The following is a 27,118-nucleotide window of genomic DNA, read 5'->3' as shown; positions in this document are numbered from 1 at the left end:
CTCTGCCTTGAACCACTGCTGGGTTCTGCTTGCCCTTAACAGAAAGGCTCATCTCTAAAGGAAGGCAACCCAGGGCCCTGCTACCACATCATCCACATGGGAGGGACAAAAAGCTGTGCAAACAGGGATGGGTTATGAGACAGAAGCAGTAAGTGTCCATCAACGGATGAATGAATTTTTTAAATGTGGTATATATACACAATGAAATATTATTTAGCCACAAAAGAGAATCAAACTATGTCTTCTGCAGCAGCATGGATGGAGCTGGAAGTCATCAAGTGAAGCAAGCCAGGCACAGAAAGTCAAATATTGCATGTTCTCACGCACAAGTGGATGCTAAAAAATGTGAATGCGTGGGTTTAGAGACTGGAATCATGACAACGAGACTCAGGAGAGAGAGGAGATGGGGAGGCGGTTGAAGAGAAATTAGTCAGTGGGTACAATGCACATTATTCAGGTGATGGTCCCTAAAAGCACTGACTCGTCCACTATACAACCTATGCATGCACAAAATCCACATGTACCTCATAAATGTGTACAAATAATTTATTAAAATTAAAAAGTATTTTAAGAGACAGAGGCAGAGAGAAAGAGGTGTAAGAGAGAGACCTGGAGAAAGCTTTAAGGCAGGCATAAAATTTTGTTTAAAAATCCAGATGTGCAAAAAATATTCATCACTTTATTTTCTTTACTAAACCCAGCTGTAACCCACCATCCTGCTGAGCTAGTCAGAAATTCACTGCAGTGAGTATTGGGGCCTCCTTCTCCAGATTTAAGCAAAAGTCCCAGGGGCTTCTGTAGTGACACCTCCCACCACCATCAATGAGTCACGGCAGGGACTCCGGAACACCATATGGTCTCTTCAGGTGAGGCTGGGAGTCCCAGAAAGCAAGACTCCCTAGAAGCACCACTCCTTCCCAGGCCTTGCCCCTCCCCAGGGCATGGCACTCCTGTTTCTTTCCCAGCAAAAGGAAAACTCATAGTACACCCTCATTCATACTCCCAGAAGCCTACACCTTTCTCTCCTGCACCTCTGGCTCTTCAAGCAGCTTCTACTCTATGTTCGGTGAAAATCCTGTAATTAAAGACTACCTGTTGGAATGGAAGGTAGTAAGAAAAAAAGTAAAACTTAATATTTTATAGCTAGATAGGCAAGTAGATAGATGTCTATCTACAAATATACATACAAAGATTTAAAATCTGTCTGTCTCCCCTACCCTGTAGCCCATTTGCATGTCTCTGTGGATCCCTGTAAATCTCGACCTCAGGCTGGATTTCCTCCTGGACTAGACTCTGGCGGAGTGGAATGATTGGGAGATTTGGGCAAGAGGAGGCCATCTTGAGTGCCCCCTGGAGGCATGTCTCCAAAGAGCCTGAACCTGCTCTGATAACCACACTAAATTTAAGCCTATCCTAAAAAATCATGTATGTGGAGGTCCTTGTTGCCAGTGGAAACTGGTGTTTGGAGGAAATAATCAGGCGCCACTCATGAATGGAGTTAGACTGGGGCCTGTAGCGGCCTCCTCAGGGTGGGATAAGCAGTGTTAATAGTCAGCCCACATGCACAGGTGATGTGCTTATTGCTAAAATACTCAAGTACAGCTACAGTGCGTGGCATAAATCACTAGTACTACCCTACCCTCTAGTTATCTCCCCAAGTTATCTCCTCAGCTTCCTACAATTCAGAAATTAAAGAGCTAATACTTGGCTCAATGGGAAGCCTGCAGATCCTGCCCCAAGACTAAGGTCTGTGTCCATTCTAATTGGCAGCGTCCATGACATACCAGTTGTTGAATATCTTGAAATAACTCCAGATGATATGTTTTAAATGGGGAGGAATAAGGGGTAAGGTGAGGCTTCACTTCAGGGGTCACCATGCACTGATGTGCACAAGTTCTCCTGACTGGGGAGTCAGCAGGAATTTCAGCCTGTGCTCTGTTTACCAAGCCATATGTCCTGGTGTGGGACTGCATCTACCCAGAGGAAAGAAGACGTTTTCTGATGTGAGTAGAGGTGTCATGTGTTCTAGCAGCTGGCTCACTTCAGAAGCTCTTTCAAGCTTCCAGGCCTGGGTGGAAGAGGGCCTGACATAGGATAGGGGCCATAGGCTGGAAAGTCAGAAATGGCTTCAAGAAACATCTGGAAGCATCATACAACCCTAAAAACGAACTGATAGGGCCAGGTGCAGTGGCTCACACCTTTAATCCCAGCACTTTGGGAGACCGAGACAAGTGGAACACTTGAGGTCAAAAGTTCAAGACCAGCCTGGCTAACATGGTGAAACCCCATATCTACTAAAACCACAAAAAATATCCAGGTGAGCTAGCACACACCCATAAGTCCCAGCTACTCAGGAGACTGAGGCAGGAGAATCGCTTGAACCCGGGAGGCGGAGGTTGCAGTGAGCTGAGATTAAGCCATTGGACTCCAGCCTGGATGACAAAGTGAGACTGTGTCTCAAAAAAAAAAAAAAAAAAAAAAAAACTGATGGCTAGAGGAGATGAGGGAGAGTGAAAATGTAAACCTGCTTCCTATCTGAAGTATTGAAAGACTCTGTGATGGTGACAGAGAGATCAGAAAAAAATTATCAGTTGGAGAAATGATGTGATGAATTTTGTTTGCTGCCTACTGAGTGGGAAATTATAGCTAAGTATACAAACAAGATGCCCAGGTAAACCAGAGTGGGAGTGCAGGCGAGGGGTCAAGGCTGCCGGTGGAGAAGCTGGGGCTCTGCACATTGCAAACCTTGCGGGGCACTCCTGTTTCTTTCCCAGCAAAGGTCCAGTGAAAATCCTGTAATTAAGGATTACCTGTTGGAATGGAAGGTAGTAAAGAGAGCAGACAGAGGACCCAAAGAGCCGTGAGAGCAAGAAGGTGGTGAAGTGGGGCTGCAGCTTCCTGTAATGGAAAGCACTTGGGTTTTTGCACCATTAGAATTGGATTTAAGTCTTTCCCTGCTACTCACCAGCTGAGAGCCCTTGAAGACATTAACTTCTCTGAGCCTTGGTTTCTTTGAAACTTACCATAATAATACCTACTTTACAGAGTTGCTAAGAGAATTAAATTAGGTATGTGAAGTGCCTAGCAGAATGTGTGGCAAAAAGCAAGTGCTCGACACCCGTTATCATCATTTGAGGTGTTATTGCTATTATTATCAGCAGAGGGTTGCATTTTAAAAAGCCTTGGTGAGCACCTACAGAGCAGGATAGAGCACTTGCAGAGCCAGCCAGGACAGGTGAAAGGGATGTATCAGTGGCAGACGTCCCCAGATCTGTCCTAGGATGATGCCCCTTTCTCCTAGAGACAGAATTTAATATATGAGTGTGATTTTAATAAATGACATGTATTATCAGCTTATCTGTGTATGAACTAGAACCACCTTTAGGCTGGGTTTGGCAACAGGACAGCTGAAGGCTGGGAAGCAGTGATGCCATAACCATAAAAGCCCTTGACGAAGAAGAAAGATTCAGCAAAGGCTTAAGGCTTTGGCCAGCTGGAGTCAAGCAGGGGTGGCTGGGAGGCAGCCAGCCCTGTCTTAAAGAACCAAAGTCAGTCTGGAGGCTCTCAAGGAAGAGGGGTCAAATGTTTCCAGTTATGGAACCAGGAGAAGGCTGAACAGTCCAGGTGCCATCTCCATCTGCATCTGTGGCATCAGGACTTTCTAGTAGTGCTGTCTAAGTCCTGACCAGCCTTGAGATGCCCATGTTGAGTTGAACCTTTGACACTGAGCCTACCTTGCCCCCACCTCCTGACTCACATTTACTAAAATTAACCAAAAGGAATCTTCAGCATGTGTGCAGGGCAGGTAGTCAATATCTGTGCCCCTGATACAACTGAGGGAGATGTTATTTCAGAAGAGCTCTAAGGCCAAGACAGTCAGGTGAATGTAGTATTCATTTCTCTTTGGAAGTAGGCAGGTATAAGAGACACATAAAACAATATTTTAACACAGAATTTAAAGAATTGGAGGAGGCACAGGGTACCATCCTGGTCTCCTCATCTAAACAGTCTAAGTTGGTTAAATGAAGTGGATAATTCTTACCCTATCTATCTGAGAGTAGAGGTGAGGGTTCTGTGATATAAAGAATACAGGTCTTTTATGAACCGTAAGGCGTTATATATATTAGGCCATAATGCTGATGGAGATGCTTAAACTAAAGAGACATTAAGCTAGTTGTGCAGAGACAAGTGTGGGTGGAAGAAAAGAAGTGGCTTGGGCTAGCTGCTGAAAGGCAAGTGGGAGGCTAGGGCTGAAGTCCGTGGGAAAGTTTTGATGCCCTTGAACCATGGGGTAGGGAACAGTGGTAAAGGGAAGAAAGGAAGCACTCTCTTTAGCTGGGGATAGGAGGGGTTAGAGACTGGATATTGGTTAGACAGGAGGGAGTTCACTGCTTCATGCCCTACGCACATGCTGAAGACTCCTTTTGGTTAATTTCGGCAAATGTGAGTCAGGAGACAGGGGGCAGGGCAGGCTCAGTGTCAAAGATTCAGCTCAACACAGGCATCTCAGCCCTGTGGGCTGGGACTTTAGTCCCCAGCTCTTTTGGATACTGGTGGTTATAACTGAGCTTGAGGGTACACAGCAGCAATTATTTTTGCCCTATTTGTATTCCTTGTGAGAAGGAAGGGGCTGTCACTTGGCCTGAAACAGCCCCTTCCTTCTCACAAGGAGCTCACCACATCATCTCCTCTCCTTCTCAAATGAATTCCTAGAATCTGACCTCCTTTCCTGGGCAAATCTCTATCTATAACTAACCACCTTACAGTAAAGTTGGTCAATGGTGTGACTGTCTTCCCCACTGACCAACATACCCTAGAGGGCAAGAGCGTATACTCCAGTGCCTAGCACTGTGAATGATATGTAATGAATTAAATTCTCTTGGTTCAATTCTTCCTAAATACCATTCACGATCCCTTCTGCAAAGATTACCCTGCAAAAAATATTTGTTCTTCAGCCTTCCCTAAGTGTTAATATTCATATAAATGTTGCTCTCAGTATATTTTTTTTTTGAGGTGGAGTCTCGCTCTGTCACCCAGGCTGGAGTGCAGTGGCATGATCTCAGCTCACCCCAACCTCTGCCTCCTGGGTTCAAGCAATTCTCCTGCCTCAGCCTCCCAAGTAGCTGAGACTACAGGTACGTGCCACCACATCTGGCTAATATTTTGTATTTTTAGTAGAGACGGGGTTTCACTGTGTTAGTCAGGCTGGTCTCCATCTCCTGACCTCATGATCTGCCTGCCTCGGCCTCCCAAAGTGCTGAGATTACAGGCGTGAGCCACCGTGTCCGGCCTGCTGTCAGTATTTGTTTAGATGTCCTGAGTACTTCTGTCCATGTGCTTGCAGACTTCTACAAGCAGGTGGTTTAACCAAACTGTAAAGCACTCAGCAGGCCTAGTTCCACACTCTGAAAGTTGCTTAGTAAAATGTTTTTGATCTTGGTGGTCGGTTGATGGTGGTAAAAGGAAAAGCCATTAGGACTGTAATTAATGAGGACGCTTTATGCAAGTTTCCCCCAAGCGCAAGTGAGAGGACATGTAATCCCATTACCAATACTCGATCTTTCACTCTCGGGAGATTTCCCCACTAATTAGTCTGAAACTGTAATTTAGCCTATACTTGAAGGAATGTGTCACATGAGGACACTTCTAATTTATTTCTGATCTTCTTTGAATTTAGAGGCACATATGCCACTGACCAGCATTCCTCCCAATTGCCACTTTCCTGCCACCAAAAAAAAGAAGAAGAAAAAAAAAAAAAAAGATCACGATTTGTCTAAGACCTGAGAAGGGAAGGTAAGCTCAGAGAATTTCCTAGCACTCTGCTTGTCTAAAGGTTTTATCCAACTGTCCTGCTCTGTTTTTTCAAGCCTTCCCAACCAATGAGCTTTCTTCTACATTTCCAGGACTTTGAAATGAACAAAGAAATGTAAGCAGAAGTGATGTCTGTCATACTTGAGTGGAAACTAAAAGCCAATGCACAACTTGTTCCATACCCTCTTCCTTCTGCCACAGCAAGGAGAAAGTTCCAGAATGTGGCTGCTCAATAAGCCTGAGTCCCCATGTGAGGACAGCACGTAGCACATCCCCCAGCCAATTCATGATGGACATGGAGAGTAAGAAAGAAAGAAACTTTGCTGTTTGAAGACACTAAGACTTGGGGGTTGTTTGTTACTGAAGCATAAAGTGGCCCATCCTGATGGATGTAATCATCCTATGTTATGGAAACCCTATCCCAGACTTAAGTTATATTTGCTATTGCCCCTGTATTTTCTCCTAGAAGCCTACCTGCACAGTTGACCCCAGTGGGCAGCCTTTCTAGTCATTATAGATTTCATGGCACCTTATTCCTAAAATTCCCTCTCCAAAATAATCTACTTACAACATTCCACTCCTGGGGAAAGCTACTCCATTCCTCCTTTTCCAAAAGTCCAGCAAAAGCCTCCACTGAGGTTTGATGGAAAGATGTGTAATCTATCACACATCCTATATTGTTCCCTTTTTCCAGCTCCCAGCCCTGAAGGATGCAGGGCCCGGCGGGGCCCCCTGGCCACTGAGGGAACAGGAGTCACCCAGTCGCCGTGTTCTGACAGCTTGTCACATTATTTTTCCCTGTGGGGGCTCTGCTCCCTCCATCTAACCTTCTCCTCTGTCCCCTGAGACCAGAGGCCTCTATACCCCGAGGCAAAGCAAAGCAAGATTGATGCCCTATGAACAGCCATGCCTGGGAGGGCTTGCGGTTCAATACATAGAGCAGCCCATTCTTCCCCATTTCAGGTTCTCACACTGGACACCAAAGCGGGAGCTCAGAGCAAGGACAGCAAGAATTCAATCTTTGTTCATCCTCTGAACACAATTGATCCACCACACTCCCCAGTCTCCCCAACATAGGCCCTCGCACCTCACCTACTCAAAGTCTTTCTAAAGGTATCCCAGGCCCTTTGGACAGAGGAGCTAGAATCAAAAGTTGATTCAAAATGTTTAAGTGTAGCATGAAAAAAACCTCACTCATTTAAATATTGGCCAAGGAGAAGCCCATCTCCCTTTCCCACAGCCACCGATGTGCCTTTCTCCCCACTTGCCTCATTAAAGAAGAAAGTGGTGTTTGAGGGCCATAGGCTGGGTAATCCTGCTACAGAATCATAAATTAGCATGAATGCCAATAGTTTACTTGCATCTCCAGTCCCCTGAATGTGCAGGTAAAAGCCTCCTAAGGGCTCAGGCCAAGAGTAGGGCTCTGGGACTTCCAGGGGCTGTCAGGCAATACATATAAAAATTATTTCATCTAAATTCCCTGAGAGGTTTCATAGACCAAACACCTCTGAAGGACAAAGAGACAACTGTAAAATTACCTGAAAATAAATGCTCCTAAAGTGGTTGGAAGGAATCCAGGGTAAGGGGAATTCGAAGGCCAATAACTAATCCATCAGCTATTTTTTTTTTTAATTCCACATCTGGACTTTTTTTTTCCAAGGCCATAGCCTGTCACCATGCAGTTTATCACCTGTCACTCCATCTCGATTGTGGGTGACGTGAGATCAATGGTCTAAAACTGCTCTCAGATCTACAGAGAAATTTATAACACTAGGCTCCACCGTGTCCTGACTGGGCCTGGGTCCCAGGGTTCTGAGGCAGAGGCTGCCATGCAAACTTCATTTCCATTTCAAAAGTGGTTTGTGACCCACTTAAAGCAAGTGAGTTCAAACTGTCAGATGCGAAGGAAGACCTAAGTCAGAAGTCGTCTGCACTTACAGAACAATGACTTTCAGAGGGAAGAAAGATTAGCCAATGATTAAAATTCTCTCTGCCTAGAAGAGGCTCTAGTGTCCTGCTTTAATTTCTTTTAAGTTATGTGGGATTTATTAATAACAAAACCCTACATTTGTCCCAACATGTTTTAGGCTCTGAGACTAATTAATCCATCCAATTTATCTAACTATAGAACTCCTGCATGTAGTTTAAGCACAGATTTGTGGTTCTTCACTGAAGGTTTGCTTCATTACTCACAACCTCTTTTTCCCCTATGAACTCTGTAGTCTTTCCTAATTCTGCTTTAAAGTGCCCAAGCACCATAAACAAGGCCCTAGGAACCCAGGCCACATCTCATATCCCACACCATTCAGCCAAAAGGCTCCAGGGAAATTTTTCATTTCTCCCCAACACACACTGAATACTTGGGGTCATAAGGGAAACATCCTTAGGCCATGGACAGCTGTAGAACCTCCCACTTCCACTCCACCATCATTTTTCATGGCAGATGTCCAACAGAAGATACACTGAGGTGCCACTAAATTTGCTCGTGGTTGAACCCAGAGAAGCCTCAACTAACTGAGAAAAAGTAAATCCTCTCTCCGACCACTGTCCACCTGCATTCTTCTTGGAACTAAACTCAAGAGGAGGCTCCCAGAAGGAACTGCATTCTCCAGATGGCTAGAGAACACCAACCAGCAACTCCTACATCACTTGCTTCAGCTCCTGGTTGGAGGGAGAAGGTGGGATTCACACAGTAGGAAACACAGTCCTCAGAATCAGCCTATAGATGAACAAGTGCCACCACAGCACTATTCTCTCCCCTGAGCCTCTTGGGATTTGGTCTTACCAGTCACTCACTCATCACCATTCCCCAAACAGCCACTTGAGAGAATTACCCATCACCTTCTTTCCAGATCAAAGTTTCACCAGTGCAGGCTTCTTTCTCCACTTTCCCTGAACCTAATTTTCTTTCACATCGGGGTGACATCCTTCAACACTCTCCATTGCCTTAAGGGTGAAACCCAAATGCCTTAACATGATACACAAAGTACCCACCTGCTCACTTTGGCTTTCACCACTTCTCTGTACTCACTAGATCCTTTCATAGATCCTTATGTCCAGCTCTGAGATCTTTGTGTCACTTATTCTTCCTGCAAGGAATGCTTTTTTCACCTCCATCCCTACCTTCTCCCTTTGTACCCCAACTAATTTCTACTCATCCTTCAAAACTCAACTCGAGTATCACCCAGAACCTTTCCCTGAGTACTCCCATTTCCCAGCACAACTGGGCCTCCCTCCTCTGGGCTCATACGGTCAGGTAGAGCATAACTGTATCACTATTCTTAGGCCCTTTGCCATATGTCCAGGTGTACCTCTTCCTCAAGAAGCAACCTGTGATCAGCCCACACTTCTGCACCTCACAGCACGTCTCACACCCAATGGGTGTGAGATGTTTACTCTATCTTCCCAGCCTCAGGGATGGCAGGGTATAACTTTTTATTTCAGTACACTTTTACATTTATAGAAAAACTGTAGAGATAGTCCAGAGAGTTCCCATAACCCCATGTTCCCTGTTACTAACATCTTACATTACTCTGGTACCTTTATTACAATTAATGACTAATATTATTATTATCTAAAGTCCATATTGAGGACAGATCCAAGATGGCCGATTAGGAGCAGCTCAGGATTGCAGCTCCCAGCGAAAGCATGGAGGGTGAGTGGACACCGCATTTCCAGATGGATTTTTATTGCCCACAGATCAGGAGATTCTCAGGCGGAGGAGCCCCACAGGTTACCAGTGCGGCTGTTTCGGCCGGTGACCTGGTGTGGCAGTTCTCCACACAAAATACACGGGTCTGGGCACCGTTTTAGCTGGCGATTGGAGCTTGGGGAAGACAGAGTTGCCCATTCAACTGATAGAAAAGGGGACTGAAATAGGGAGCCAGGCCAGGAGATTCCCAGGCAAAAAAGTGCCACAAATCTCAGCAGGGCTGTTTCAGCTGGCACAGTGGGCCGCCACACGGAAATCACACAGATCCCAGTGCCTTTTCAACAGACGACTGGAACACCTGGGAGACAAAAAAAAAAAAAAAAAAAAAAAAGGCTCTGAGGAAGGAAGCCAGGTGATTGGGCTTGGCTGGTCCCACCCCCACGAAAAAACAGCAATCTGAAAAGTTCTGGATTGAGAGTTTCACAGCAAGCACAGCTGAACCCAGGACGGTCCAGCTCTGTGGGGGAGGTGCCTCCGCCATTACCGAGGCACTTCACCATTATGGAGGTAGTTTGCCGTTGCTGAGGCATCCCGCCGTTGCCGAGGCAGCCCGCCATGACAGAGAGAGTCTGCCATTATAGAAGTGGGCGCAGTTCTAACTACACCCATATAAACAGGACTGCAGGGAAGTTCACACGGCAGCTGGGTGGAGCCCACAGCAGCTCAGCAAAGCCTCTGTAGGCAGACAATGACCAGGCTGCCTCCTCACTGGGAAGGGCAGCCCTGAGACAAGGCAGAAGCACAACAAAAACTCATAAATAAAGCCCTAACTCCCCAGGACAGAGCACCTGGGGAAAAAAAAAGGGGGGGGAGGTTTATGAGTTCTGCTGCAGCAGACTTAAACATACCTGCCCAGCAACTCTGAATGAACAATGGAGCTCACAGCTCAGCACTTGAGCTCCTATAAAGGACAGACTGTCTCCTCAAGCAGCTCCCTGACCCCTGTATATCCAAAGAGTCATCTCATAAAGGAGAGCTCAGACTGACATCAGGCAGGTATCCTTCAGGGACAAAGATAGCAGAAGAAACTGGCAGCAACCCTTACTGTTCTGCAGCTGCTACAAGTGATCCCCAGGCAAGCAGGGCCTGGAGTGGACCCCAGCAGTCCTATAGCAGAGAGGCCTGACTGGTAGAAGGAAAACTAGAAAACAGAAAGAAGTAACCTCATCATCAACAAACTGAACGTCCACTCAGCGACCCAATCTGAAAGTCAACAACTTCAAAGACAACAGGTGGATAAATACACAAAGATGGGAAGAAACCAGTGCAAAAAGGATGAAAACACCCAAAATCAGAACACCTCTCCCCCTACAAGGGATCACAACTCCTCAGCAGCAAGGAAACAAGGCTGGATGGAGAATGAGTGTGATGAATTGACAGAATCAGGCTTCAGAAGGTGGGTAATAAGAAACTTCTGTGAGCTAAAAGAACATGTTCTAACCCAATGCAAAGAAACTAAGAACCTTGAAAAAAGATTTTACAAAATGCTGATGAGAATAAACAATTTAGGAATATAAGTGAATTGATGGAGCTGAAAAACACAACACGAGAACTTCACGAAGCATGCACAAGTTTCAACAGCCGAATTGACCAAGCAGAAGAAAGGACATCAGAGGTCGAAGATCAACTCAATTAAATAAAACGAGAACGCAAGATTGGAGAAAAAGGGGTAAAAAGGAATGAACAAAATCTCCAAGAAATATGGAACAATGTGAAAAGACCTAATCTACGTTTCATAGGTGTACCTGAATGTGATGGAGAGAATCAATCCAAGCTGGAAAATACTCTTCAGGATATTATCCAGGAAAACTTCCCCAACCTAGCAAGGCAGGCCAATATTCAAGTCCAGGAAATACAGAGACCACCACAAAGATATTCCTCAAGAAGAGCAATCCCAAGGCACATAATCATCAGATTCACCAGGGTAGAAATGAAGGAGAAAATGCTAAGGGAAGCCAGAGAGAAAGGTCGGGTTACCCACAAAGGGAAGTCCATCAGACTCATAGCAGATCTCTCAGCAGAAACCCTACAAGCCAGAAGAGAATGGGGGCCAATATTCAACATCCCTAAAGAAAAGAAATTTTAACCCAGAATTTCATATCCAGCCAAACTAAACTTCATAAGTGAAGGAAAAATAAAATCCTTTATGAACAAGCAAGTACTCAGAGATTTCATCACCACCAGGCCTGCTTTACAAGAGCTCCTGAAAGAGGCACTAAACATAGAAAGGAACAACCAGTACCAGCCACTCCAAAAACATACCAAATGGTAAAGAGCATCAATACAATGAAGAAACTACATCAACTAACGGGCAAAACAGACAGCTAGCATCAAAATGGCAGGATCAAATTCACACATAACAATATTAACCTTAAATGTAAATGGGCTAAATGCCCCAATCAAAAGACACAGATTAGCAAAGTGGATAAAAAGCCAAAACCCATCAGTGTGCTGTATCCAGAAAACCCATCTCACATGCAAGGTTACACAAAGGCTCAAAATAAAGGGATGGAGGAAGATTTACCAAGCAAATGGAGAGCAAAAAAAAAGCAGGAGTTGCAATTCTCATCTCAGATAAAATAGACTTTAAACCAACAAAGATAAAAAGAGACAAAGAAGGACATTACATAATGGTAAAAGGATCAATGCAACAAGAAGAGCTAACGATCCTAAATATATACGCACCCACTACAGGAGCACCTAGATACGTAAAGCAAGTTTTTAATGACTTACAAAGAGACTTAGACTCCCACACAATAATAGTGGGAGACTTTAACACCCCACTGTCAATATTAGATCAACAAGACAGAAAATTAACAAGGATATTCAGGACTTGAACTCAGACCTGGACCAAGCAAACCTAATAGATATTTACAGAACTCTCCACCCCAAATCCACAGAATATATATTCTTCTCAGCACCACATCACACCTGCTCTAAAATTGACCACATAATTGGAAGTAAATCACTCCTCAGCAAATGCAAAAGAACGGAAATCATAACAAACAGTCTCTCAGACCACAGTGCAATGAAGTTAGAACTCAGAATTGAGAAACTAACTCAGAACCGCACAGCTTCATGGAAACCGAACAACTGGCTCTTGAATGTTGATTGAATAAACAATGAAATGAAGGCAGAAATAAAGATGTTATTCGAAACCAACGAGAATGAAGACACAACATACCAGAATCTCTGGGACACATTTAAAGCAGTCTCTAGAGGAAAATATATAGCAATAAGTGCCCACATGAGAAGCAAGGAGAGATCAAAAATTGACACACTATCATCAAAACTGAAGGAGCTAGAGGAGCAAGATCAAAAAAACTCAAAACCTAGCAGAAGACAAGAAATAACTAAGATCAGAGCAGAACTGAAGGAGACAGAGACACAAAAAAACCCTTCAAAAAATCAATAAATCCAGGAGCTGGTTTTTCGAAAAGATCAACAAAATAGATAGACCACTAGCCAGATTAATAAAAAAGAAAAGAGAGAATAATCAAATAGATGCAATAAAAAACAATAAAGGGGATATCACCACAGATTCCACAGAAATACAAACCATCACCAGAGATTATTACAAACATCTCTATGCACATAAACTAGTAAACCTGGAAGAAATGGATAAATTCCTGGACACTTGCCTCCTGCCAAGCCTAAACCAGGAAGAAGTCGAAACCCTGAATAGACCAATAACAAGGGCAGAAGTTGAAGTAGCAATTAAGAGCCTACCACTCAAAGAAAGCCCAGGTCCAGATGGGTTCACAGCCGAATTCTATCAGACATACAAAGAGGAGCTGGTACCATTTCTTCTGAAACTATTCCAAACAATCCAAAAAGAGGGAATTCTTCCCAAACCATTTTATGAGACCAATATCATCCTGATACCAAAACCCGGTAGAGACTCAACAAGAAAAGAAAACTTCAGGTCAATATCCATGATGAACATAGATGCAAAAATCTTCAATAAAATATTGGCAAACCCATTGCAACAGCACATCAAAAAGCTTATCCACCATGATCAAGTAGGCTTCATCCCAGGGATGCAAGGCTGGTTCAACATATGCAAGTCTATAAACATAATTCACCACATAAACGGAACCAAAGAGAGAAACCACATCATTATCGCAATTGATGCAGAGAAGGCCTTTGACAAAATTCAACAGCCCTTTATGCTAAAAACCCTCGATAAACTAGGTATTGACAGAACGTATCTCAAAATAATAAAAGCTATTTACGACAAACCAACAGCCAATATCATACTGAAAGGGCAAAAACTGAAGTTTTTTGAAATCTGGCACTAGACAAGGATGCCCTCTCTCACCACTCCTATTCAATATAGTATTGGAAGTTCTAGCCAGAGCAATCAGGCAAGAAAAAGAAATAAAGGGTATTCAAATAGGAAAGAAGGAAGTCAAATTGTCTCTATTAGCAGACGACAGGATCGTATATCTAGAATACCCCATCATCTCAGCCCAAAATCTCCTGAAACTGATAAGCAACTTCAGCAAAGTCTCAGGATAGAAAATCAATGTGCAAAAATCACAAGCATTCCTATATACCAATAACAGACTTAAAAAGAGCCACATCAAGAAAGAACTGCCATTCACAATTGCTACAAAGAGAATAAAATACCTGGGAATACAACTAACAAAGGATGTAAAGGACCTCTTCAAGGAGAACTACAAACCACTGCTCAACGAAATAAGAGAGGACACAAACAGATGGAGAAACATTCCGTGTTCATGGTTAGGAAGAATCAATATCGTGAAAATGACCGTACTTCCCAAAGTAATTTACAGATTCAACGCTATCCCCGTCAAGCTACCAATGACCTTCTTCACAAAACTGGAAAAAACCACCTTAAACTTCATATGGAACCAAAAGAGAGCCCGCATAGCCAAGTCAATTCTAAGAAAAAAAAAACAAAGCAGGAGGCATCACACTACCAGACTTCAAACTATACTACAAGGCTACAGTAATCAAAACAACAATGATACTGGTACCAAAACAGAGATATAGACCAATGGAACAGAACAGAGGCCTTGGAGGCAACACTGCATGTCTACAACCATCTGATCTTTGACAAACCTGACAAAAACAAGCAATGGGGAAAGGAGTCCCTGTTTAATAAATGGTGTTGGGAAAACTGGCTAGCCATGTGCAGAAAGCAGAAATTGGACCCCTTCCTGAGACCTTACACTAAAATTAACTCCAGATGGATTAAACACTTAAACATAAGACCTAACACCATAAAAACCCTAGAAGAAAACCTAGGCAAAACCATTCAGGACATAGGCATAGGCAAGGACTTCATGACCAAAACACCACAAGCATTGGCAACAAAAGCCAAAATAGATAAATGGGACCTAATCAAACTCCACAGCTTCTGCACAGCAAAAGAAATAGTCATTAGAGTGAACTGGCAACCAGCAAAATGGGGAAAAAATTTTGCCATCTACCCATCTGACAAAGGGCTAATATCCAGAATCTACAAAGAACTAAAACAGATTTACAAGAAAAAAACAAACAAGCCCATTCAAAGGTGGGCAAAGGACATGAACAGACACTTTACAAAAGAAGACATACATGAGGCCAACAAACATATGAAAAAATGCTCATCATCACTGGTCATTAGAGAAATGCAAATCAAAACTACATTAAGATACCACCTCACACCAGTTAGAATAGTGATCATTAAAAAATCTGGAGACAACAGATGCTGGAAGGATGTGGAGAAATAGGAACACTTTTACACTGTTGGTAGGAGTGTAAATTAGTTCAACCATCGTGGAAGACAGTGTGGCGATTCCTCAAGGACCTAGACATAGAAATTCCATTTGACCCAGCAATCCCATTACTGGGTATATATCCAAAGGATCATAAATCATTCTACTATAAGGACACATGCACACGAATGTTCATTGCAGCACTGTTTACAATGGCAAAGACCTGGAACCAACCCAAATGCCCATCGATGATAGACTGGACAGGGAAAATGTGGCACATATACACCATGGAATATTATGCAGCCATCAAAAACAATGAGTTCATGTCCTTTGTAAGGACATGGATAAACCTGGAAACTACCATTCTCAGCAAGCTGACACAAGAACAGAAAATCAAACACCACATGTTATCACTCATAGGTGGATGTTGAACAATGAGAACAAATGGACACAGGGAGGGGAGCATCACACACTGGGGTGTGTAGCAGGGAAATAGGGGAGGGACAGTGGGAGGTGAGGAGTTGGGGAGAGATAGCACAGGGAGAAATGCCAGATATAGGCGATGGGGAGGAAGGCAGCAAATCACACTGCCATGTGTGTACCTCTGCAACAATCTTGCATGTTCTTCATATGTACCCCAAAACCTAAAATGCAATTAAAAATAAAAAAATAAAGTCCATGTTTTATTCAGGTTTCCTTGGTTATTCTCTGATGTCCTTTTCCTGTGCCACAATATCACATTTAGTCATCATGTCTCTTTAAGCTCTTCTTGGCTGTGACAGTTTCTCAGATTTTCCTTGTTTTTGATTATTTTGACAGTTTTGAGGCATACTGGTCAGTTTTTGCAGAATATCATCCTTCAGTTTGGTTTTTATCTGATTTTTTTCTCATTATGAGACTGAAGTTTTGTGGTCTTGAGGAAGGTCACAGAGATAAAGTGCCATTTTCATCACATCATACCTAGGGTGTGTACTATCAACACGGCCTATCACTGTTGATGTTGACCTGACCAAGGGAGTGTTTGACAGGTTTTTCCATGTAAACTTAGTCTTTTTCTCTCCTTTTCATACTGTATTCTTTGGAAGAAAGTCACAATCCACATAGTTCATACTTAGAGAGTGGGAAATTATGATCCACTTTTTTGTGGGCAGAGAATCTACTACATAAGTTGTTCAATAGGCTTCCTTATGGTAGATTTGTTTCTTCTTTCCCATTTATCATTTATTTGTATTACTATGGATACTTTATTTTTTAATCTCTGTTTCCACACATTTATCACAAAGTCTGGCACTTAGTAATTCTCAATAATGTGGGTTGAGAGAATCAAGGTGTTACGGACTGATCTCCGAAAACTCCTAAGTTCAAAGCCTAACTCCTAGGACAACAGAATCTGACTGTATTTGGAGCTAGGGCCTTTAAACAGATAATTAAGATTAAATGAGATCGTAAGAGTGGGCTCGAATCCAATATGACTAGTGTCCCTTTAAGAAGAGGAAGAGATATCAAGGGGCTCAGCACACAGAGAAAAGGCCATGTGAGAACACAGAAGGCAGCCATCTGCAAGCCAAGGAGAGAGGTCTCAGGAGAAATCAGCCCTGCTGGCACCTTGATCTTGGACTTCCTGCCTCCAGAACTGTGAGAAAATAAATTTTTGTGGTTTAAATCACCCAGTGTATGGCATTTTGTTATGGCAGCTCTAGCAGGGTAATACAGAAGGGAAGCACAGAGTCAAACACTTTTTGTACATTGGCTCAGTATAGGTCAGCAGGGTGTTACCTGCTGCTCCTAGGCATTTCAGAAGGTAAGTCCCTTGAAATATTCTGCTTTTCCAGAATTATGGACTCCTGTCCATTAAATATCTGTAGGTGGTTTCAGTCTGAATACATGGTTTTTATAGAAATGAGTAGGGAAAAAAACTCTACCGTGAATTCCTTTTTGTCATCATCTGATCTCAACTAGCGAGTAAGGTACCAAACAGTTTTGAAATGACATGAGGGCATGAAAATTGCCAGAACCCTCACACAACCACCGTCTCTTTCCTTTGGAATCTATATGTCCATCACTATACTTATTATTTCCAGGAAGGGATGAGGGAATTGGGGAGACAGTTGTTACTAAAGAAGCAGACAGGAAGTGGGAGAGTTTTTTTCTTTCTGAACAAGTCCCTCACCTATAAAATAGGAGGTTTAGATTAAATAGTCTTTGATGTTTATTCCCTGTGCTTTAAAGGAAAAACTAACATGTGTTCCTAAGCACTTGATATTATGTCATCTTACACAGTCTTAAAAACAACCTTGCAAAGTACTATTATTATAGCCATTCTGTCAATAGGGGAACTAAGTAAGATACAGAGAGAGGCTGAGTGCAGTGGCTCACGTCTGTAATCCCAGCACTTTGGGAGGCTGAGGCAGCAGGATCACTTGAGGTCAAGAGCTCAAGACCAGCCTGGCCAACATGCTGAAACCCTGTCTCTACCAAAAAATACAAAAATTAGCCAGGTGTGTGTGGTGGTGCACGCCTGTAATCCCAGCTACTCAGGAGACTGAGGCACAAGAATCGCCTGAGCCCAAGAGGTGGAGGTTGCCTTGAGCAAAGATCATGCCACTGTGCTCCAGCCTGGGTGACAGAGCAAGACTCTGTCTCAAAAAAATAAAAACAAACAACAAAATACAGAGAGAAAATAATTTGTACAAGTCACACAGCAAATCAGTGGTAATGATAAGATTTGAGCCCAAGCAGGATGATTCCAGATCCTGCAGTCAACAGCTGTGTTCTGCTTCCTATCAGGTAAAGTAGGTCTCCCAGAAGGTCCTGACACACAGAACACACAAAATGATGAGTGGCCCAAGATCTGGAAATGATCCAGGGTCTGTGAGCATCTGGCACTGGAACCAATCCAAAATCAATGTTTAAATAACAGTTACCTTCACCCCCAAATTGTCTCATTGTCTGACTGCTGAATTTGAATCAGGGATCATGGAGAATACTGCTCTGTGGTTTGTCATACAGTTTAAAAGTCACCATGCCAGTACCGACCACCCAATAAATACAAGGAGAGAGAGATAACTTAAAAAAAAAAAAAAAATAGAGTAAGCATTTAGAGTGTAGAAAACAACTTGGTTGCATTTCTAGAGCACCAACCCCATTAAAATCCAGAGGCTTCAGAATTCGATGAGATTTTTGCAAAGTGTGCTTTCACTACAAAAACGAGTTAGATACCCCGAAGAGCTTCCTCTGTTCTTTGCTTGGCTGAGCACTTGCTGCAAACTTCCCTGAGGGGTTTGTCCAATGGAGTAAGCCTGTAGGAGGAAAACCCAGGGCCCTGGGCTTATTTTTAAAGAAAAAAAAAGTAAAAGGTTAAAAACATAACCCCTTTCTTCATCCATCCTTAGAATTACACTTTCCAGTGAAGTCTAGTTCCCTTTCCTGGTAGATATAATCCTAATTAAAAATAAATTACATGCTGTATAGAACTTGAAATGGACAAGATAATCCTATTACATATGAGAATATATCCTGATTTTCTTTCCCGCTAAACTGTGGGAGATATTAGATCAGCCTGAGCCCCTCATTGTGGCCTCTTTGAAAACTTTCCTAGAGCCCTAATCCATCACGTGACGCCCGTGTCAATCTCGGTGTTTGCACGCGAGTTTCACAATGCCGGCATTAGGCTCGGTAACAGAAACCCAGCTTTGCGGAGCCCGCAATATTTGCATGCCGAGAAAACGCCGGCCATTGTGGAGCTGTGTTTGTTCTCAAGATTGCGAGACAGTTGCCGGTGAAATTGCTAAAACCGAGAGAAAGGGGCCCCTTTGAGCCTGCCCAGACCTTTTGGTATGATAACAAGGCGATTCGAGCGGCTTTTGTGGGGCCGGACCAGCGCAGGGGCGGGCAAGCTCCCCTCCTTTTCCCCTACTCCTCTCCAGCGCCACCTCCCCGGACATATTTTCCTCCCCGGGGAGTTGCTGCGGACGTTGATGCGCTATTTTAAATCGTATTTCCATAATCTAGCGGCTGCCCACGGCCGGCCCGGAGCTCACGGTGCTCGCGTGCCTTCACACCTCCACCGCCGGCACGGAAAGGCCTGTGCTGGCCAGCCGCGGCTGGAGACTCGCGGCTCCTTTCCCCGGCTCTGCGGCTCCCGGCTCTCAGCCTCCTGGCGCCGTCGTGGCTGCTTCCGAGCGACAAAGACCCGGCCGAGGACAAAACGCTGTGGACCTGCTACCAGCCGCCCTACACCCCTCCTCCCGCCTCCTGGCTTTTGCCTGCCCCCACTCCCCTTTCCTTTTCCCACTTCCAAGCACGCCTTGGTTTATTTCAGCCTTGAGAATGAGCATGCTGACGCGGAAGCGCTTTGAGTAGGAATTGCAAGCAGTTCCGAATCTCTTTTTGTCCAAACCAAAAAGCTAAACTTGGACAGCTCATGGCGGGGCTGCCAAGTCCAGCCCAGAACTGCGAGGTGCGGGGGCGCAGGGGGCGCTGGCTTGAGGTCAGGATCCCAGCCACTCGCGGCCGGGCTGTGCTCGCGGGAACAGCTGAAATCCCTTCCTCTGGGACTCCGGCCCCATTGCCTTCCTCCCACTTTCCCCACGTTCCGGGTCCTCCGCCCCGCAGCGGCCGCGCCAAGCGGTGCTGACCTGCCGCGGTTACGCCAGCGGAAGCGCCGAGGCCGCTGTCCACCAGCCAAGTTCTGAACCTGTTCCCGTTTGGGCCTCCAGGGGAAGAGGGATGAGGAGAGACGACGTTAGCCTAGGGACGCTAAAGGTCACCAGCCGGCCCCAGGCTGGGGTGGGAGTGTTGCGGGGCTCGGAAGGAAAATAGAAAGTTCCTTCAGCTGCGTGTGACCCCCCCACCCCCCCGCCAAGGAATATCTCTCGGGCGGGGACAGCGGGAGGGCAAGATATTAAATGGCACTTGGGAGGTGGAAGAAAGAAAAAAGGACTGCGATTTGGGCTCCTGTAGAGGGCGCTCCTCCTTCCACGTCCCCGCGCGGCTGCAGATGCCTGGCCTTACTGCTTTTAGCATTCCCAAGGCTGCAAGGTGCAAGAGGAGGAGAAGGGAACCGAGAAGACACACCGCTCTGAGGAAGCCTCTAGCCACACACCGTCCTCCTCCCCAGTCTCATAAGAGCTTTTATTTATGGATGGCTGGGGCTGAACTTTCTGCTCTCTGACAATTCCAAGCACCTCTCTCATCCCCACCACCCAGCTCCCTGCTTGGTCACCCTACTCCAGGGAAACTACTGATCCTCTTATGAAAAGATTTCCAAAACACACTGCCTCGAGTTTGAAGGAAAGGAAAACATGGATAGGACGCTGACGGCAGGACTAAAATTGGGATTCTGAAGAATGTTTACTGAATGCAATCTGCTTACCAAACCCATCACTTAAAAAGAAAAAATTTTTCCAGTGAGTGGCTTTTGATTTTTACCTTTCCTCCTTCGTGTGTATTTGCATAATCTGCTCAATCAAGCTCCTCAGTAAGAATCATTAAGAATCCGTCTTTTTCCAGATCCCAGCTCCATCTCCCTGGCCTTCAGGGATGGGAAGGGGCTATCTGTGGGGCAGCGCAGCCCCCCGGCCAGCCCCAGTATCCGCCCAGCCCAGAGTTTGGCAGTGCCGAAGCTCCACACTTTCCTAAGCAGATGGTTAAGTTCCCCCACGTTTGTGCTAGGTTTCAACGTCAAGCTGTGATTTTGTTCTTCTGGAACCGGACGAGTGTTGTTTCCCAGAGTGGCCCTATTAGAACAGAAAGAAAATCCTCTAAATAGGCGGAACAAGGCATCAGGAGGAAAAAGTTCTCTAAATGCACTTTAATACGAGCCGGGTATTGTGTAGAATTCAGCGCCCATCACCTTTTAGCCGGAGAGTTATGGCAGTGATTGGGGATGAATAGAGGAACATAATGGATACATGTGGCGTTTGCTCATTATATTCAAGTTAGCCCAACTCCACTGTGGAAACTGTTCAACTTTCTCTCCCCTTAGCTTGTCACAGTGAAATAATACAGACATTGGGCCCTCCAATGGGATCGCCTGCCACACCATTCTATTTCCACTGCTAACGAGGGCTTCATAAGCCTTTGATACAGTCTGATCTTTGAAACCTTTCCAAATCTCCTCAAGCTTATGCTAAATCCTATTTGGAACTTTTTTTTTCCTTGCCTGCTAGCGCCCAAGGCTTAAGAAAGCCATTTGGACAGTGACATGCATACTAACATACCACGGGGCTCTTTTCAGAAACGGAAGTGGCGCTCTGATCACTGGGGCTCACACGAGCAAAACACAATTGCGTAAACAAATTTGAATAAAATCAATTTTCTCCTTATACTTCAGGCTTCTTAATCGAGAGGCTATTCCAGGCACCGTAGGAAGCTAGGAGAGAAGGAAAGCAGAGCCTCACTCAGCAGAGCAAACATGTGGGTAGGGGGCTGCAAGGCTTTGGAAGCCCCAGAGGTGCAAAATGTCGAATGTGTGTGGGCGGGAGCTGTGGGGAAGGGGGAATCTGGAGCCACTGGGGTGAAACCCCAGCGTGTTCGCACTTAGTTTAGCAGCGGCACGGAGGGGGGCAGGCGACAATTAACAAAACCATCCGCTCCTTTTACTCCTGGAGCCCTGTGCCAACTCCTCTACATGCAGGGTGCCGACAAGAAAAGGGGGGGAAAGCAAAAGGAGTTAAAGAAACAAAAGAAAGATTTCCTAATTTTCCTTTCTTGTTTTCCCCTCTAAGCCTTTCCACATTAAAGGGATTGTCAGAGGCAGGCGGAGAAGCGACGCGAGGGGGAGGCGGCCATTGGCTGCCCGGCTCGGGTGATTAGCATATAGGCGGCTATAAAGGCAAAGGCGGCGCAAGGCGGCGCAGCTTCTGTAAGAAGGGAGGGAGAGTCGCAGGTTGAGGGTGGGTCCGCGCGTCCTCAGAGCCCGCCGGAGCCGCGGAGCTGCAACCCGCAGACTTCTCCCGCACAGGGCTCGCAAAGGGCGTGATTCCGAGGGCCTGAAACTCACGCCAGTACCTGAAAACCAGAGAAGACTCTCTTCCTTAGCCTTTCGGATAGCACTTGAGGCTGGAGGCATGAGTCCTGTGAGGCGTTGGGGCAGCCCTTGCCTTTTTCCCTTGCAGCTGTTCAGCCTCTGCTGGGTGCTCTCCGTGGCCCAGAGCAAAACAGTCCGATACAGCACCTTCGAGGAGGATGCCCCCGGCACGGTCATCGGGACCCTGGCCGAGGACCTGCATATGAAAGTATCGGGTGACACAAGCTTCCGCCTGATGAAGCAATTCAACAGCTCTCTGCTCCGGGTGCGCGAAGGCGACGGGCAGCTGACCGTCGGGGACGCAGGCCTGGACCGCGAGCAGCTGTGCGGTCAGGCCCCGCAGTGCGTGCTGGCCTTCGACGTGGTCAGCTTCTCACAGGAGCAGTTCCGGCTGGTGCACGTGGAAGTGGAGGTGAGGGACGTCAACGACCACGCGCCGCGCTTCCCCCGGGCCCAGATCCCAGTGGAGGTGTCCGAGGGTGCGGCTGTAGGCACGCGCATCCCCCTGGAGGTGCCGGTGGACGAGGACGTGGGCGCCAACGGGCTGCAGAGCGTGCGCCTAGCCGAGCCTAACAGCCCCTTCCGCGTGGAGCTGCAGACGCGCGCGGACGGAGCTCAGTGCGCAGACCTGGTGCTGCTGCAGGAGCTGGACCGCGAGAGTCAGGCTGCCTATAGCCTGGAGCTGGTGGCCCAGGACGGCGGCCGTCCGCCGCGCTCCGCCACGGCTGCCCTAAGCGTGCGCGTCCTGGACGCCAATGACCACAGCCCGGCCTTCCCGCAGGGCGCCGTGGCGGAAGTGGAGCTGGCGGAGGACGCACCCGTAGGCTCCCTGCTTCTCGACCTGGACGCTACCGATCCCGACGAGGGCCCTAACGGCGACGTGGTGTTCGCTTTTGGCGCCCGCACCCCGCCGGAGGCGCGCCGCCTATTTCGGCTGGACCCGCGGTCGGGCCGCCTCACCCTGGCCGGGCCGGTGGACTACGAGCGTCAGGACACCTACGAGCTGGACGTGCGGGCGCAGGACCGCGGACCTGGGCCCCGCGCTGCCACCTGCAAAGTCATCGTGCGCATCCGCGACGTCAATGACAACGCGCCCGACATCGCCATCACCCCGCTGGCCGCCCCAGGCGCGCCGGCCGCCTCGCCCTTCGCAGCTGCCGTCGCCGCCGCTGCGCTCGGGGGAGCGGACGCTAGCTCATCGGCGGGAGCCGGGACGCCAGAGTCTGGCGCCACCTCGCTGGTGCCGGAAGGGGCGGCGCGGGAGAGCCTGGTAGCTCTGGTCAGCACCTCGGACAGGGACTCGGGCGCCAACGGGCAGGTGCGCTGCGCCCTCTACGGGCACGAACACTTCCGGCTGCAGCCGGCCTACGCGGGCAGCTACCTGGTGGTGACCGCGGCGTCGCTGGACCGCGAGCGCATCCCCGAGTACAACCTGACTCTGGTGGCCGAGGACCGCGGCGCGCCCCCGCTGCGCACTGTGAGGCCCTACACGGTGCGCGTAGGCGACGAGAACGACAACGCGCCGCTCTTCACGCGGCCAGTCTATGAGGTGTCGGTGCGCGAGAACAACCCGCCCGGCGCCTACCTGGCCACGGTGGCAGCCCGGGACCGGGACCTGGGCCGCAACGGCCAGGTCACCTACCGGCTGCTGGAGGCCGAGGTGGGCCGCGCTGGGGGCGCCGTATCCACTTATGTCTCGGTAGACCCTGCTACCGGAGCCATCTATGCGCTGCGCAGCTTCGACTATGAGACGCTGAGCCAACTCGACGTTCGCATCCAAGCTAGCGACGGTGGTTCCCCTCAGCTTTCCAGCAGCGCCCTAGTGCAGGTGCGCGTGCTGGACCAGAACGACCATGCGCCCGTCCTGGTGCACCCGGCGCCAGCCAATGGCTCCCTAGAAGTGGCAGTGCCTGGGCGCACCGCAAAGGACACTGCCGTGGCCCGTGTGCAGGCCCGGGATGCAGATGAGGGAGCCAACGGGGAGCTGGCCTTTGACCTGCAGCAGCAGGAGCCTCGCGAAGCCTTCGCCATCGGCCGCCGCACGGGGGAGATAGTGCTCACTGGCGACCTCTCGCAGGAGCCACCGGGCCGCGTGTTCAGGGCGCTCCTGGTCATATCCGACGGCGGCCGTCCCCCGCTCACCACCACCGCAACTGTCAGCTTCGTGGTAACAGCAGGGGGCGGGCGCGGGCAGGCTGCGCCTGCCAGTGCCGGAAGCCCCGAGCGTTCCCGCCCTCCTGGCTCTCGGCTCGGGGCGTCGGGGTCGGCGCTGCAATGGGACACTCCGCTGATTGTCATCATCGTGCTGGCCGGGAGCTGCACACTGCTGCTGGCCGCCATCATTGCCATCGCCACCACCTGCAACCGCCGCAAAAAGGAGGTGCGCAAAGGGGGGGCCCTCCGGGAAGAGCGGCCCGGGGCGGCGGGCGGCGGAGCCTCAGCTCCCGGCTCCCCGGAGGAGGCCGCCCGGGGAGCCGGGCCCAGGCCCAACATGTTCGACGTGCTCACCTTCCCTGGCAGCGGCAAAGCGCCCTTTGGCAGCCCCGCGGCGGACGCGCCTCCGCCTGCGGTCGCCGCGGCCGAAGTGCCGGGCTCAGAGGGCGGCAGCGCCACTGGGGAAAGCGCCTGTCACTTCGAGGGGCAGCAGCGGCTCCGCGGCGCGCACGCCGAGGTGAGGCCTTCCTTCGGCTGGGCGCCCCCCTCCGTGCTCCGCGGACAGGCTGGGGGAAGGGAGACTGGAGGGGTAGGGTGGGCGCGTGCAGGTAGACACTTAACCTGTGGCACTTGTTTTTTCTTTTGTTTGTTTCTTGTCCAACCCTCCCCCCACTCCCATTCCCCTATTCCCTGTTGCAGCCCTATGGCGCCTCCCCGGGTTTTGGAAAGGAGCCGGCGCCCCCTGTGGCTGTATGGAAAGGACACTCATTCAACACCATCTCCGGCCGGGAAGCGGAGAAGTTCAGCGGCAAAGACAGCGGCAAAGGGGACAGTGATTTCAACGATAGCGATTCAGACATCAGCGGGGACGCTCTGAAAAAGGATCTCATCAACCACATGCAGAGTGGTGAGAACTCTTTTCTTTCCCGCCAAATTCAGCATTCGTCCCTTCCCTCACCTTCACCACTGCTTGCCTCCCCTCAATCTCGGTTCCCACCCACTTCCCTCTTCCCAACTTTTTCTCACTCCTCCAGTTGTGGATCTGAGCCTGCCTCATACAGTGAATTTCAAAATGCCAAGTCGAGGCAACTCCAGCTCTTGAATAAAGTACACCCTCCTCCTGTTAGGCAGCAACATGGGTGATATTAGCCATTAAAAATGGGGTTCTGCTTATCAGTTTTTTTTTTCCACTTCCAGCTGTAGAAGCTGGACAAGCTTTGCATTAACATGGCTTTACAGAAAGCAATGTGCCTTCAATCCTTGAGACACGGTGTCTTATCTTTATGCGCACGGGCTTTCCTTTCAGCTGCTCTGACCCAGGCTGACATTCTGAAGATGGAAGCCTGGGTGTGTATAATCTCAGGAATAATCACCATGCTGTTTCCTTTTCCCTTTCGTGTTAGGACTGTGGGCATGCACCGCTGAGTGTAAGATCCTGGGCCACTCTGATCGCTGCTGGAGCCCATCCTGCAGCGGACCCAACGCGCATCCCTCACCTCACCCACCAGCCCAGATGTCAACCTTCTGTAAGAGCACGTCCCTGCCTCGGGATCCTCTGCGCAGGGACAATTACTACCAGGCCCAGCTGCCCAAGACAGTGGGGCTGCAGAGCGTCTATGAGAAAGTACTGCACAGAGACTATGACAGGACAGTCACTCTGCTCTCCCCTCCCCGTCCAGGGAGACTCCCAGACCTGCAAGAGATCGGGGTTCCCCTCTACCAGTCCCCCCCTGGCAGGTACCTGTCCCCGAAGAAGGGAGCCAATGAAAATGTTTAATCCCATGCTGCATGTCTTCCCACATCTACAGGTCACTCCGAGAAGCCCCTAAGTTATTGACCGGTTTCAGTGTTGTATATATAAATATGCAAGATGTGCCTTAAAATGAAGTTGTTGGAAGCTATTTCCAATCACACTGGTACTGTTTGGTATTTGCAAACAAAAACGTAGTTAATGTAATTTTTATGAAATGTGTGCAGTATTTAATTTTTCTTATCATGCTATTGACTTTAATTTCACTTGCAGCTTGCCATTTTCTTAGTGTTTTTAACCTGTACATTGTGTAATGTAATGTTTGTATATAATGAAATTTTGTTATATTTTTATATAATAAAAGCTAAAGTGGAAGTTATTGCCAAAGCAACTGTCTGGAAGACAACAAAAAACAAAACATGTTGGAATTAATTGAAGTTTATCTTTCACCTGAAACAACCTAGTGTTTGAGAGATTTTGCCTTGCCGAGTATAACTTGTATATCTTGACTCTGTGGTAGATTTCAAGTTCAATGTTATTTAATTACATTTGGTTTTCTGTAAACCGTGTCACTTATAAGCACAGTAATAAAGGATTTGTCATGTGTTTGAAGAATCTGCTAATTGCTTTTCATGAAGTTGCCTATAGTCAGACATTCACAAATAATTTGAGTACCAGTATGAAACCTTCTTTCAAGTGCTAATTATTTGGGCATTATTAATTTTCATGACAATATTAAACCTGTGGGATTTCAAGTATTGCAAAATGTCACCCATGTATTAAAAATATGTGTTGATTTCATAAATTATGTGCATCTCCATATGCATTAGTCTATAAAATCCCTGCTCTCATTTGTTCACTAGATAAATATTTATTAAGCATCCATCAAAAAGTGAAGACAGCTAAGTTTGGGTTGTTCATTCACTAATTAAACA

At 47.4% G+C, this 27,118-nt stretch overlaps 1 protein-coding gene across 2 annotated transcripts; it reads left to right on the top strand.

Moving 5' to 3' along the window:
• Nucleotides 1-21,971: 21,971 nt before the first annotated feature.
• Nucleotides 21,972-26,798, top strand: PCDH8 (protocadherin 8). Of its 2 annotated transcripts, none has more exons than XM_032277315.1 (3): nucleotides 21,972-24,950; nucleotides 25,133-25,340; nucleotides 25,837-26,798. In XM_032277315.1, the coding sequence occupies exons 1-3, from the start codon at nucleotides 22,320-22,322 to the stop codon at nucleotides 26,208-26,210; spliced, it is 3,213 nt and encodes a 1,070-aa protein (XP_032133206.1). In that variant the 5' UTR covers nucleotides 21,972-22,319; the 3' UTR covers nucleotides 26,211-26,798. The 2 variants fall into 2 exon arrangements, with proteins under 2 accessions (XP_032133206.1, XP_032133208.1); XM_032277317.1 differs by having other exon boundaries at nucleotides 21,984-24,659.
• Nucleotides 26,799-27,118: the final 320 nt, after the last annotated feature.

Source organism: Sapajus apella, unplaced genomic scaffold (genome assembly GCF_009761245.1).
Source record: "Sapajus apella isolate SASKATOON/1434 unplaced genomic scaffold, GSC_monkey_1.0 scaffold9, whole genome shotgun sequence".
NCBI lineage: Eukaryota > Metazoa > Chordata > Mammalia > Primates > Cebidae > Sapajus > Sapajus apella.
Note: the sequence above shows the minus strand (reverse complement) of the source record. Positions and strands in the feature narration are given on the sequence as shown.

Excerpts from the sequence above, each read along its gene's own strand:
- PCDH8 (XM_032277315.1), top strand. The coding sequence starts at position 22,320 with ATGAGTCCTGTGAGGCGTTGGGGCAGCCCTTGCCTTTTTCCCTTGCAG. Across the intron at positions 24,951-25,132 it reads TCCGCGGCGCGCACGCCGAG|CCCTATGGCGCCTCCCCGGG; the intron begins GTGAGGCCTTCC and ends TCCCTGTTGCAG. Across the intron at positions 25,341-25,836 it reads CATCAACCACATGCAGAGTG|GACTGTGGGCATGCACCGCT; the intron begins GTGAGAACTCTT and ends CTTTCGTGTTAG.